The sequence below is a fragment of the Periplaneta americana genome, chromosome 16 (assembly GCF_040183065.1).
Source record: "Periplaneta americana isolate PAMFEO1 chromosome 16, P.americana_PAMFEO1_priV1, whole genome shotgun sequence".
In the NCBI taxonomy this organism is placed as follows: domain Eukaryota; kingdom Metazoa; phylum Arthropoda; class Insecta; order Blattodea; family Blattidae; genus Periplaneta; species Periplaneta americana.
In genome coordinates, this window is record NC_091132.1 from 180,040,299 (window position 1) to 180,056,096 (window position 15,798).

General features: G+C 35.8%; 1 protein-coding gene and 1 non-coding gene across 2 annotated transcripts in view; both read right to left on the reverse strand.

The window, feature by feature from the left end:
• LOC138691449 (zinc finger protein 721-like) overlaps window positions 1-15,798 on the reverse strand; it is a 75,021-nt gene that overhangs the window by 47,985 nt on the left and 11,238 nt on the right. The window contains exons 3-6 of the mRNA XM_069813377.1: window positions 12,765-12,905; window positions 10,739-10,821; window positions 8,669-9,917; window positions 1,766-1,885 (exon numbers count right to left, since the gene is read on the reverse strand). Of these exons, the coding sequence (XP_069669478.1) occupies window positions 1,766-1,885; window positions 8,669-9,917; window positions 10,739-10,821; window positions 12,765-12,905 (1,593 nt within the window). The remainder of the gene's footprint in view (window positions 1-1,765; window positions 1,886-8,668; window positions 9,918-10,738; window positions 10,822-12,764; window positions 12,906-15,798) is intronic.
• Window positions 4,540-4,612, reverse strand: TRNAT-CGU (transfer RNA threonine (anticodon CGU)). The gene has a single exon. It is a non-coding gene; the product is annotated as a tRNA-Thr (tRNA).

A 15,798-nucleotide genomic window follows, 5' to 3' on the forward strand; every position in this document is an offset into this window, starting at 1 on the left:
CGTACACTTAAACAGATCGACAACCTCCCTCAGTATAGTCGCCGTTGGCCGCTATGCACGTCTGCCAACGTTGGTGTAGCTGCTGGAAGCACCGCTGAAAGATGTTGGCAGGAAGATGCCGTACGGCTTCTCTTGTGCCAGTCATGACCTTTTCGGCCACATAAAAATTACGCCCACGTAGGATTGATTTCATGAGGGGAAAGAGAAAAAAAATCGCATGGTGCGAGATCAGGTGAGTGCGGAGGATGTGGCAAAACAGCGACCTGTTGCCTTGCAAGTTCCTTTTGGACAAGGATGGAGCGATGTGCAGGGGCATTGTCGTGTAGCAACAGCCAATTCTTCCTATGCCAAAGCTCAGGACGCTTACGACGAATTGAATTGCGTAAACGGCCAAGAGGATGTTGTCTACAGTTGCACCTTGTGGGATGAATTCTATGTGAACAATTCCATTTGAATAAAAAAAAAACTGTTAAAGGATCACCTAGCCTTTTGACCTGTCTTGTTGCGGATTTTTCTGTCGTGGAAATAATGGCGTTTTCCAGATGGCGGATTGTCGCTTCAGTTGCGGATCGTAAAGGAAACACCATGTTTCGTCTCCAGTTATGATCGGTTATAGCGGTTTCGCCTAATTTCTGACAGAACGTGACGTTTGCCCGTTGCTCAAACTGCAACATACTCGAGTTCCGACGCGCGCATTCAAATCACCGTCACAACAAAGACCGTAGTTCTGCTTACACTATATGCAAGTAACTGTATGATGCTGGGACGAGAGACTAACTGACAAGGTACCATATCACGGCGCCACCTATCCGTTCTAGTGCACCACACCGCCACTATGCCCTCAGTCTCAGAACTTAATGAATGTACCACGTATAATACAATATAGGTATATGTTTTACTTCTCGTACGAGTTTTGTTTTTCCATTTTCAGTGCTATCAAATCATTACACATTTTAATTGTCGTTGGGTTCAACGTCTCAACTCTCATTATAAAGGAACTGCAGAGTCTAGACATTACAGTTAATGACGGATTTATTATTTTATCCATCCAATTTATTTTATTTTAGTACATAATGTGCCTAGATATATTAATTATGTGTGTTATATTTCTGCAGTGTCGACTGCTAGCTGGTGTGATGTCAGCGCCAACTCTAGGGAGAAAGCAGAATCTCACGCTTTAGCTGGCTTGAAGGTCATTGAAATCAGTCCGGCTACATCAAAGGTACCGACGCGAAGTGTCCATTCTTTATAATCCCTATTCGCTGGGGAAACTGTGGAAAAACCACAACTGCCTGCTTTTGTTTTTCATTGAACTACTGCATAAAAAAATATTCCCAAACATCGCTACCTCCCTGGCTCTAACACCCCTATCCTCCTTTTCTACGTTTGACTTATCAATTGAAACCGCAAAATGATTGAGTGTTTTAGACAGACAAAGAGACAAAAAATGAATTCGTGACTTTAAGCGTAATACCGAATATCTACACTGTGGGAATGTGTAGCTTGGGAATCATTAATAATAAAGTGTAACCAGGAATTTCGTTTTCAATTTTAAAATATAAAACCAAATAACAGTTCAACATTAGATTTCGCTACAACATGATATAAAAATCATAAATATGAAGTCATCAGATTTCTTCTTCTTTATCGTACACTAAAAAGCACTTCAAGTGATGTTATAAAGAGGTTGTCTCTGTGATAATATAATTCAAATACAATATAAACACTGGAAGCACATACAGTACATTCCTTGTGCTCCACTCACCTCTGGTTCATGTTTTACCATAGGGAACGAAATTGGCATCAGATCTTCTTCAACTTTCATCTCAGATGTGAGAGCATGAGCATGTCTCTGGTCCACATATTCTTCGGAGAAAGAAGACATCTTTGCGTAGAGCGTAGACGTACTTATAACCGTCGTTTAACTGCTGCATTAAGTACCCTGTTTGATCGTTGTGATAAAAGGTAGGTCAGGGCTGATTGAATCCTTAACCAAGAATTTTCAAGACGGCCGTGCTCAAACAGACGCTCGAGCTTCGAACGTAAAATAGATATTAGATAGGAGCAAGCAAGGCTTGCCATGTAGTGGCACAAGCAACGAGTTAGAAAGAGAAGACTATAGAGTGGTCATGTTGTCCTGTACAGCGCTCTTTGCGGTGCCACCGCGAAACACGGCAGACCTGAGCTAAGCGCCCACCTTTGTAAAAATTCGTCTGCTTACAATGTTGTATAACGGAGGTAAGAGGCCCAAAAAAACGAAGAAAAAACATGCCTGTTGTGTGTGCTGCATATAACTGCAATGTCAAAAGGAAAAAGACAACTGATATATCATATTTCATGTAAATTTTATGAAGTTAAGTCCATAGTTTTGTTAATTAGCAGCATTTTTTTCATGCATAAATGTGTAACAACGCCCGGCATAAACAAAATAAATGGTTCACTGGTAATGTACTTAAACTAAATACGGATAAAACCAATACGATTCCGTTTCAGACCCAGTGAAAAACAAATAGCAATACAATATTAAAACTTTATTTCGACACCGGCATCCTTTATTTCTGCTCCTTCTGTCCTTACTGCTTATACAAGAAGACGATGAGCTGTAGCTTATAAGAAGTAGGCCTATTTCGAAGACAAACGATTAATGAAATAAATGGTTCACTAGTAATAAAGTTAAACTAAATACGGATAAAACCGCTACAATTCCGTTTCAAACCTAGTAATAGCAATCAAATATTAAAATTGTATTTCGACACTCGCATCCAAAATAACGCAAAACTGGGGTAGGTCGTATTGTTGTTAGTATTTTGACTGGAAGGACATGAAAGAACATAATTGAGCACCCACGTGCAATAATGGGGTAAGTATGAATATATTTCGTAACTACTTACCCCATTATTGTACGTGGGTGCTCAATTATACACTAATAATTATCTGTGGTGCCACAGCCCTTGAAAGGCTCAGACAGACCAGCCGACTGTTGGCCTCACGTTCACATTTCGATAATAATTATACTTTACTGTAACAAAAAAACTGAAAGTGTGTTGTGTCATGTTTCACCCACGTTACAAGCTTGGAGGTAAAGGTTGTTTACTACAGACAGGGCCTACTTTCATTCTATATCTTATGGTATAATAAATAGTTTTGCAACGTGTAGAGACTGGGAAAACAATTTAATAAAATCATCCGAATCATACTCGTTCATTTTATAGGCAATCTTGCAGGTCGCATTTAAAAGAACCTAGGAATATTAACATTTTCTTCAGTATATTTGCTAGGACTTCTTGTCATACTACATGACAATTTTGCTTAGGTTATTGTTTTAATCATTCCTTCTAGGAATAGCTCAAGTGTTTTAAATTTAGCGTACATAAGTTTAGATTAAGTTCCTAGCACGTATTTGACGAAATACTACGTTTTTCCACTTCAGTTTAACTGATTTATGCAAACGAAATTAAGACAGCTGACGATTCTAATGTCGGTTATCACCACGCCCACTTTGTTTTGGGCGCATAAGTTCATTACCGACGGGCGTTCAATTTTCTTCAAACATGGCGGCGCAATGACCACTCTATATCTTTCTCTTTCTAACTCGTTGGGCACAAGAGTTCGATCAGCTGATCTAGGGCAGAAACGATATGGGATATGGACAGGCCAATGCATATCTAGTAGAATATGAATGTTTTGGATTCATTTTGGCACAAAAAAAATGAGAAATATCGATAATACCTTGTAGGTGGTTATACTTTATGCATATTAAAAACCTCACTGCAATGTATTAAACCGCGATAACGTTATTTAATAGGTTATCTTGGAAATCTTCAGTACTTATACGATTTCCTCATTGCCAGCAATTTATCTTAAAAAAAAAAAAGATTTGTCTGAGTTTGTCGAATGCACATCATCATTCTTACGAATTCAAATACAGAAAAACAAATAGGCCTAGGCTTACTTCAAGTTACCAAATTACCCGATTTGTTCGTGTTCCTGTTTCAGCTTTGCAATCGAATCTTCAATAGATCTCAAGTTATTTCGACAAAGTAACTATAGTGTTCTATTAAATTGTATAAATTGTAGTGGTAATTGTGCACGCTCGTCCTCCACCCCCCCCCACCTTGGCTATACGTCTATGGATACACTGAAACAGTTATCTAGGTGAAACTAGGGTTGAGGTAGTTCCCGTGATTTCAGAAGTGAATTGTTTAATTTATAAGGGATTTTTTGTTGATATGCAATTGATCGTATATGCAAGGCATAACAAATGCCTAAACTAATTAAACCTAACCTGTCAAATTTATAGGAGGCTTAACTTTAAGTTATTTCGTGTTGTATTATAAAACAAGTCATTAAAACATGACACTTGTTAAATTAGGATCTACCAAAACATTTATCTCAAAATCTTAATGCAATCTACCGTAGGCTTAATCATTGTAATAAAATTTGTATGTACGTACAGCATACTGTGTAATGTTTTGCCCGAGATTAGTCGATCTGAGAGAGCTGTTATTTTGGTACTTAATATTTTAGGAGAAAAATTCGCTCCGGCGCCGGGAATCGAACCCGGGTCCTTAGTTATACGTACCAAGCGCTCTGACCACTGAGCTACGCCGAATTCAATCCCCAGCACCGGATCGAACCTTCCTCCGATGTTTCCCTTTGTGGCCTGACTCCAAGTTAAACATATATATGTTGACGTGTATCCAATGTCAACTGCCATTATACTAGGAGCGCACTCAGCTGAGTGACTTGTTGGCCGGGTTCGATCTCCGGCGCCGGAGCGAATTTTTCCCCTAAAATATTAAGTGTCAATATTACAGATAAATTCTGTAGGACAAATTAATGTATCTATAATATTCTGTTATTTTGGTGCCACCTCCATCCGGTAGAGTAGTATTTACTTTAACGCTCGAAGCGATCCAGGTTCAGAACTGCTGTAATTTTATGGTTTATTCTTCATTGTAATAACTTTTAACGTTATTATTTTTCTTCTAATATTGCTTATTAATACCAATTAATAGTAAGAGCTGATAGTAGCTAATCGGTAATATCCAAGAATCAGTCACTGTTTTCCCATACCAATATGAGATCGATGACGCGATACATGACGTCATGTGCGATGGCAATACTTCAAAAGATGAATTTAATCGCGGACAACCGCAGCTGTCCTTTTTTCCACCCTACACTATTTCACTGCTCTTTCTTCCTCATATTTTCCTCTATTATTCTTTCTTCCCTCTAGTTCCTTTATTGTTCTGACTACTTTATATTAAATAGGAATATCTGACTTACTTTTAAATACTCAGGAATATCATGGAACATTTCGTTTAGTGAACCACTATCATAGCTGCTAGAAATTCGTTGATGAACAAAACCTTAAAAATTATAATGTACGCACAATAAATTAACATCAAATACTTCCAAATGTATTAAACATATGACTTTATTATTATATAGTATAACTGAATTTATTAGTTTGCTATTAACCTTATTACAGTTAATATGCCAAATTGATCACTAATTAATTAAATTAATATTACACAAGAAACTAATATGACGGCATTACTATACATAAACTATCAATTACGTATATTAAATCGATTCACTGCACTACTCCCTTTAGTTTCTTTTAATCTCATTGAGGTAAGTCAAATGGCCACATTTTCTTTAAAACAGTTTTTCGTACTTTCAATGTAATCTGCGGAGATACGTGACGTCATACAGGCCTATTTTGTCATCCAACTTAGGCCCGTTAACAACTGAAGAGTTTTCGCTAGCGAGAAATGTGTTGCGAGAAAAATCAAAGATTGATAACATGGATTCAAACGGACGGCCAGACACTGGAAGAGATTCTTGCTGAAATTAGTAGCTCAGCGAATTTTGTTGACACATTTATCAAAGATATTTGATACTTATAATCTTTATTATGATTGAATGTAGAAAAAGATGAAGTAATATCACAGGTGGCAATGAATTGTATTGTTTTTATTGACAATAAGGAAAGATGGCTGATAATTGCAGTCAGAAACTTATCGAACTTGTACGATATCACTGGTAGACCTATTTATATGATACACGGGATGAAAACTATAAAAAGATGAAACTTAAACAAGAAACCTGGGAACAAATATCAGATGACCTGAAAATAAATAGGGCTATATTTTATTTTGATGAGATATAATAGTATTAATTATAACATTTGAAATAATGTTTCTATATGTCTTAACAGTTTATGTAATTTTAATCAGAATAGAGCAAAAAATCCTCTATATCATGAACGGCAAAAAAAAAAAAAAACTGACGTCTATTCAACCTGAGATAATGAATAAACGTACAATATCATCATCCAAATGGAAATCAGTGACCGAAACTCGCCTTTATCTTCGTGATTTCCAGATATTTCTGGGTTTAATTTTAGGCCTACTTTTCTTTTCATTAACAAAATATGTTCATATAACTTCATTTCCTCATCCTGAATGTTCAGATTCAACATAGCAGCGTTCGTACTTAATTTGTAAAGTATGACAATATATTTCCAGGTTATATATTTAAGTAAGACAATATACGTAAATACATAACCTATAACATTTCCCTCAACGAGTCATTACTATAATCAGATAAATGCTTTCTGCATGAAGGCAGTGCATAGATGATCATAGCGAGGTGTGATCTGTGATAGCGAGAACTCGCAAAGTGTGTGGAGGAAGCTCTTCGTCTCTATCTCGCAACACATGATATCGTAATACTCGGAGTGTAGTAAGAATACAGCATGCTTTCAGACGGAATTTTCATCATGAGGCACCTACCAAGAAAACGATTCTGAAGTGGTATTTAGATTTTGTAGAGCATGGATGCGTATGTGATAAAAGGAAACGCCATTCAGGAAAACGGCCTGTTAGTGCAGAAACTGTAGAACAGGTGCGGGAGGCATTTGTACATAGTCCTTGAAAGTCTGTGCGTAGAGCAAGCCTCAGTTAAACATGTCTAAATCCACTGTTTCTAATGTCCTACGTTCTCGTCTGCGATTTCACTCCTACAAACTGCAATTAATGCATAAATTGAAACCTGATGACCAAGAAAAACGACGTTATTGACACTGAGCGGATGATGAAGACCTTTCAGCCAAATTCATTTTAAGTGAAGACGCAACGTTTCACGTCAATGGAAAAGTAAACAAACACAATTCACATAGAATTGAAGATTTAACATTCAGATCATTTAAAACAATTTGCTTATATGTACAAATACTCACAAACTTCATAGGCTTCACCTGGGGAGGAATCTGATTATCTCTTATATTATCTAATCAAAAAATATATACTTACAGATTCATAACGACATTAAAGATTTTCGTGAAACACATAGTGACGGAATTATAGCAATTTATAACCCCGGGAAGTTTCTGAGGACACACTGTACTATGTCATTGTATTAAATATTGGTTCTAGCTATACAGATTATTCTTTTCATTTTTCAGAACAATGGAAAGTGTCCATAATCGTACTTATCTTTAAGAAGGGGTACAAGACTAACTGTACTAACTTTCGAGGAATATCACTTTTGTTGACGTCGTACAAAATTTTGTCCAAAATTGTTTTGAGAAGATTAACTCCATATGTAGATGAAATTATTGGGGATCATCAGTGTGGTTTTAGGCTTAATAGATCGACTAATGATCAGATATTTCTTATTTCACAGATAATTGAGAAAAATGGGAGTATAAGGGTACAGTACATCAGTTATTAATAGATTTCAAAAAGCCATATGACTCGGTTAAGAGAGAAGTTTTATATAATATTCTTATTGAATTTGGTATTCCCAAGAAACTAGGAATAACTCTTTCTCCAGACATCGTATTTAAGGGTATATGTACGTGAACGACCACAATTATTTTCAGAAAATGCAGGCACTAGATTTCTAAAATTTTATAAAGAAATGAATTCACAATTTGACAAAAATTGTAAGGTATCACAACAAGACTTATTAGAATTTAATATCTAATAAAAGTATAAAAAAATATTATTAATATTATTTTTAAGAATTCATTTTTTACTTTAAATAAAATTTTCTAAAATTTGAAAATTTTCACACATATTTCATAACTCCACAACCATTACAGATAGAATTCTGTAATTTTGTACACTGATTTAACATGAATTTATGCAAAAGGTACACTACAATAATGCCCATATTTTTGAAAATAGAAAAATTAGGTTCCAAAACAGTGTGGAAATTTAAATATACTTTATATAGGGCAAATAAAAAATTAATTGTATTAAAATAAATCTACATGTCTGAGAGTAGTCTACTTTTCAGAAATAAGTGTTTATTATATGTAGAAAATATATTAAACATGTCAGAGAGACCACAACAATGTTATGATTACCAAATTATATACGTGCAAAAATTCTTTGTTTTTATTTTTCATCCTCTGATAAAACTGGTTTCAAAAATATTATTATTCATCTTTTTTATACTTTTATCCGATATGTAAGTTCTAATAAATCTTGTTGTGGTACCTTGTAATTTTTGTCCAATTGTGAGTTCGTATTATAAAATTTTAGAAATTTAGAACCTGCATTTTCTGATAATATTTGTAGTTGTTTACGTACATTTACCCTTAAATGGTGTCTGGCCTGTCTGCAGGATGGGTAAGTCGAGAGTTGTCTCACTCGTGAAAAACAGTTTCCACAGGCATCACATGTGCATGGTTTTGCCCTGTGTGAATCATTACGTGTTTCATTAAGGGCCCTATTTCTGAAAAACATTTTCCACACTCGTCGCATTGCAAAGGCCGTTCACCTGTGTGAATCGGTTCATGTCTCTTTAAGTCTGCCAATTGTGAAAAACGCTTTCCACACACCTCGCATTTGAATGGCTTTTCGCCAGTGTGTCTGCGCAAATGTTTGTTTAAGTCTCCCGTTGCTGAGAAACACTTTCCACATACCTCGCATTTAAATGGTTTTTCGCCAGTATGAATGCGTACATGTTTCTTCAGATCTACCATTTGGAAGAAACACTTTCCACAAGTCTCGCATTTGAATGGTCTTTCACCTGTATGTATGCGAGTATGTCTGTTTAAATTTGCTAAGACTGAGAAACACTTTCCACAAACATCACATGTGTATGGCTTTTCGCCGGTGTGTATACGGATATGTAACTTTAACTGTCCAGATGTTGTGAAACATTTTGAGCACACCTCGCATTTGAAAGGCCTTTCGCAAGTGTGAAAGCGGGCATGTGATCTTAACCGATCAATTTGTGAGAAACACTTTCCACACACCTCGCATATAAATGGCCTTTCGCCTGTGTGTATGAGAGAATGTCTCTTTAAGTGTCCAGATCCTGACAGACATTTTCCACACACCTCGCATTTGAATGGCCTTTCGCCTGTGTGCGTGCGAGCATGTGTCTTTAATTGTCCAGATCCTTGGAAACACTTTCCACACACCTCGCATTTGAATGGACGTTCGCCTGTGTGTATGAAAGCATGTTTCTTTAGCTGTGCAGGTCCTGGAAAACACTTTCCACATACCTCGCATTTGAATGGCAGTTCGCCAGTGTGTATGCGGGCATGTATCTTTAACAGCTCAAGTCTTGTGAAACACTTTCCACACAAATCGCATTTGATTGGTCTTTCGGTATCGTGTATGCGAGCGTGTCTCCTTAAACTTGCCGATGATGAGTACAACTTTCCACAGACATTGCATATGAATGACTTTTTTTGTGTGTGTGCATGAAAATGAAGATTCATAGATTCCGCAGTAAGAAAAACTTCGTTGCATATATTACAGGTGATAATATCACGGCTTACATCGCTAATCTTTGAACAGTCTGGTATGTTGCTACCACACGGTGTCAATTTGTCTTCTTCACGATCAATGCTGGTGTATTCTTGTAGCTCACTCTTCTCAAAAACCCTGAAATGAACATAAAAATTAATCGGTCTCCACTATAATTAATTTTAGTGAGATCAAAATATACAGGGACATCATTTTATTTTTACTTCAATTTTTATTGTACCTGAATTTTTAATGTACTTCACTCCTACCACTTCTACTAATGAAGTTCAACCGTCCTGCACACAGATCCAAGACCCCATATACAGTCATAGTAGCCTTACGGTCATACGGTCATACCAGCGTCTTAATTACAATTACAGGCAAGTTTCATAGGACTTTTTATGCTCGACCATATTTCTAACTTGAAATTATTCATAAGTTTTCACGTTATGGTTATGTAAGTGAGGAGCGGAACTGACCTGAATTGTGAGATGTGCGCAGACGTGAAAGTATTGATTTTTTCCGAGGCACGAATATCATTGACCTTGATATAATCTAGAGAATAACATGAACATTAGTCTTGATATAACCTGGAAATTGATTTAGAACTTAAAAACGAGATGACAAATTGAATTTATTTGAATATTATTTACAATTAACTAATTATTATAGTAACAGAACATAACCTTCTGCGACAGTATTGGATTTGCAGTCTTTCGATTGCATATCCGAGAATAATCGATAATTGCGGTTTTATAATGGTGCAATGGTGATTTCTCATTGGCTGAACAACTGAATTATAATGAATAGGTGTACTTTAATGAGGTGCATTAAAGGGCTACTACCAGGTGTATAATTACTACATTTCGGCATGGTCGAGCATAAAATTTATTTCCTACCTCGTTATTATATGGAGTACTAAAAGAATGGAAGAAATAAAACCAGCACAGTACACCCACCTCTCAGTCAACACTTCATCCTCTTCTGAAAATACTTCCACTTTCAGTTTCTGCTGAACTCTGTCCACATCCAACAAATCTTCCTGGAAAAGTGAGTAAATACTGAAGGAAGCTTTAACTGGCCATAAGGGTCATTGGTTTCCTATGTCAGACACCTCACTATTGAAACCCAATGAATTCCATCTAACTCTTGTGTAATGTTGTAATGACCTTTACCCAAAATCCAAACTTGGTTCCTCCCAACTGCATTGATTTAGGTCCTTCATACATCCTTCTTTAAATTCAGGATACTTGCTTGTATTGTAAAACATTGGAATCAAGTTTCAACCTTGAAAATATGTACATGCTATGTATAAATGAGCTTCAATATACATAACCAGAATTTGCAAGATTATTTAAAGTAAAAAACAGTCGAAAGGATATCATGTCCCTGTGCAGAGTTTTATTATCTCAAGATGCAGACTCTCAAACACGTTTACTTCTTTCGACATAAGATAGCTGAAAATAACGATTTTGCCACCATACTTATAAAGTAATTTGTAAAACAGATTTTTGCTGCGGATTCAGACATTCATAACCTCAAATAAAATGAGCTATAGAACCTAGAATTTGTCGTCTTTGCAGAAATTTGTAAAACAATGTAAGGGACTGGTATTCTTATTTATACACACATTCCAGAATGTACTTATCATAGGCTATTTATTATTACTTTTATACTATTTAGATTGACGACCTAAAAATAACTTAGTGTTACAATCAAAAGGTTTAAGTGTAGTGATCAATTACAAAATAAATTACATTTTTTTCATTGCAATACATACATGAAATGTGTAATTTTTAATAACCAATATTCAACATGGCGGGTAGTAAAAGCGGGGTGTGCCCCAGGGATCCGTTTTGGCGCCTCTTCTATTTGCAGTATACATAAATGACATATTAGGCTATCAATTGCAAAACTCGCCTTAACCAGAATTAAAAAAAAATGAGTTACATATGGGATGTTGTACTTCTTGCAGCTCTCTATCTACTGATATAGTTGGTTTGTGCAGATCTTGTCTAATTCCTCTTCCATAGAGCTCAGAAAACTACTATCAAATGCAAAACTGTCCATATAAATAACTGTTTTTCCTGTTTTCTGACAAATCATTTTACATGGATTAAATACCGATATTATAACTGTAAGTCCACAACATTATAAAAAAATCTGAATATGGAACATGCACTCTGAATCAAGGTGCCAGGAGGCAACAGATCAAATGTTCATCAGTGCGGCATGTTTTCACAGGTTTGTATATAATAGAACACACCCACTTCTTATATAATGGAAATAATAATAATACTATTAATAATAATAATAATAATAATAATAATAATAATAATAATAAAGTTATTAGTAATAATATTTGTAGTAATAATAATATTATTATTGTTATTATTATTACTAATTTTTTCTACTAACTAGTAGGTTATTTAGATTACATATGCCTTATGGTTCGGGAAAACCTCAGAAAAAGTCAACAAAGTAATCAGCCCAAGAGGGTATCAAGCTGCACCCAAGCACAACTCCGGATGTGGAGGGAAGCTCTTTAGCCGACTGAGCTATGCTATATATATATATATATATATATATATATATATATATATATAAACTTACTTCTTAACAAAGTTAGAGGACTCTCAAATCTTTTCTGAATTTTGTATAAGCCTTTACATCTGCTTGAACCCATCATTCAATGTCTAGCAATGTCTAGATCAGTAAAAACGAAATAACAAATTTCGTAAACTGAAAATTAAATCTGTCTCTAGGTAATATTTTCTGCGTGTATTCGAGATATTTCTCCGCTCCCTACTAGAAATATATATTTACGAATTGTTACTTTATTTCAAGTCTAAAATGAAAACCGTCTACGTTGTGAACGTAATGCAAAAAGGGAAAACACTTAATACAATTCGAGACTGTTAATATGACTCACATACGTTACAATGCACTAGTGGGATATCTGTATATTGACAGTGAACAACTTACATCAACTTCAGTTTTCACCATAGCAAAGCTAATAGGCTCTAGTGTGGTGTCTTCAACCTTTATCTCTGACTTGATGTCGTAACTCTGGTCCACGCATTCTGTCTTCATGCCCGTCACATCAAGATATGAGAAATTCCCTTCCTACAGGACAGAAACACATAGTGAATAATTTTATTATCTACTTTAACAAAGAGTCGATGTGAAACAGACGCAAATCTGATTCTGTGTGGTAGTCATTGGCTAACTTTCAACACAGGCGACATATTAGAAAAGAAAACTGAAATGAAGGCAGAATATGAACAAAACCTTAAAGGACGCAGGAAATAACTAACAATAGGGCAGTTATTAATTATAAATAATTTATACGGTGCAATATATGAAAAGAAAGCATGATTTATATTCTAAAAAAGTGTGCAAATGCATTACGAATGTGACATTTTATTACTCAGGGTAATACCGAAATACTGAATAAGCAGTCGCGGACAGCCGATGAGGGGTGGTCCTCCAGCTTGGGGGTTGGACGAAGGACTAACAACCCACCACCGTAAAAAACAAATTGTTATGAAATCTTCAAATAAGCCTCGGAATGGGACTCATTCTCTGACCACACTTTTTAACTTTGCTCTAGAGTATGCCATTGGGAAAGTCAAGGATAACAGGGAGGGTTTGGAATTGAACGGATTACATCAGCTGCTTGCTATGCGGATGACGTGAATATATTAGGAGAAAATCCACAAACGATTAGAGAAAACACGGGAATTTTGCTTGAAGCAAGTGAAGAGATAGGTTTGGAAGTAAATCCCGAAAAGACAAAGTATATGATTATGTCTCGTGACCAGAATATTGTACGAAATGGAAACATAAAAAGTAAAAATTTACTTTTGAAGAGGTGGAAAAATTCAAATACATGGGAGCAACAGCAACAAATATAAATGACACTCGGGAGGAAATTAAACGCAGAATAAATATGGGAAATGCCTGTTATTATTTGGTTGAGAAGCTTTTATCATCCAGTCTGTTGTAAAAAAATCTGGAAGTTAGAATTTATAAAAAAGTTACATTACCGGTTGTTCTTTATGATTGTGAAACTTGGACTCTCACTTTGATAGAGGAACATAGGTTAAGGGTGTTTCAGAATAAGGTGCTTAGGAAAATATTTGGGGCTAAGAGGGATGAAGTTACAGGAGAATGGAGAAAGTTACACAACACAGAACTGCACGCATTGTATTCTTCACCTGACATAATTAGGAACATTAAATCCAGACGTTTGAGATGGGCAGGGCATGTAGCACGTATGGACGAATCTAGAAGTGCATATAGAGTGTTAGTTGGGAAGCCAGAGGGAAAAAGACCTTTGGGGAGGCCGAGACGTAGAGGGGAAGATAATATTAAAATTGATTTGAGGGAGGTGGTATATGATGATAGAGACTGGATTAATCTTGCTCAGGATAGGGACCGATGACGTGCTTATGTCAGGGGGGCAATGAACCTCCGGGTTCCTTAAAAGCCAGTAAGTAAGTAATATCGAAACACTGAAAATATCCAACCCCATGGATACTCACCATACACTGTACAATTGTTTTGGATTTCAGAAAGCTCGTGATAATGTTATCAAATCGCAAATTTAACACTGCAAGCTCCTTCGTCCTCAAAATACACCATTACGAAGTCATTCTGGTTAAGAATATCACTTCGGAATATGTATGGTAAGACTTTCCTGTGTTAAATTTCAACCTACCTCGTTTACATGTTTCGATCTCTTTATGGGTCATCTTCAGAACTGGTCGTTGTTGGTCTTGGCGCCACTTGTTCTGTTTCCTGTAAGGGTGTGTTCCTGTGGTATAGTGTAGAGTCAAAGAGTGTGTGTGTTCTGAAATTGAGTTGTGAGTTGAGAATTTCGTTGGGGTGTGTTTTCGTGTGTCTGTATATTTCGTATTGTTCTAGTGTGTTGAGTTTCTGGCTTTTTGGTTGGATGTGTAGTATTTCCATGTCTGTGTTGATGTCTCTGTAGGTGTGGTTGGCATTTGTGACGTGTTCTGCATATGTGGAGGTGTTTTGTAATTTTGTTATGGCTGTGATGTGTTCTTTGTAACGTGTTTGAAATGATCTGCATGTCTGCCCTATGTAGAAGTTGTTGCAGGTGTTATATTTGAGTTTGTATACGCCTGTGTGGTTGTATTTGTGTTGTTTATGTGTTGAGATGTTTTTGTAGAGTGTTATTTGTTCTATATGCAATGTTGTAATTTAATTTGTTGAATGAGGTTGCAATTTTATGTGTGTTTTTGTTTTCGTATGTTAGTGTGATGTATTTTTTGTGATCTTGTGTTTGTGTTGTATTCTTATGTTTTTTGTGATTATGTTTCGTCTTTCGCATTATGTTGTCTACTATGTTAGAGTTGTATCCGTTTTCTTGTGCTATGTCTTTGATTGTGTTTAGTTCTTCGTTGTAATCCTGTTGGTTCATTGGTATGTTCAATAGTCTGTGTACCATTGTTCGGAATGCAGCTTGTTTGTGTTGTGTTGGGTGGTTGGATGTGTTGTGTATGTGTGTTGTTGTTGTTTTTCTGTATACTTTCAACGTGTGTTTGTTGTCTACTTTTGTTATTGTGATGTCTAGAAAATTTATGGATTTGTTGTTTTCAATTTCTAATGTGTAGTGTAGCTTTGGGTGTATTTTGTTTACGTGTTGATGTAGGTTGTAAACGAGGTACGTTGAAATTTAACACAGGAAAGTCTTACCATACATATTCCGAAGTGATACAGTGTTACAAGTTGTGTAATCAAGATGTATAAGAATATCAATGAAATAATACCTCATGTAATACAAATATTACAATACAACAGTATAGTATAAAATAAATAATTGCTCTGTAATAAAGGGGATTTCTTAACAAATTCGAATACACTTCTAGACAAATATCTTACTAACTTATGGATTTTAAGGAACACGGGGGTTCATTGCCGTCCTCATATAAGCCTGCCATCTGTTCCCACCTAAGCAAGATTAATCGAGACTTCACAAACATATCCCACC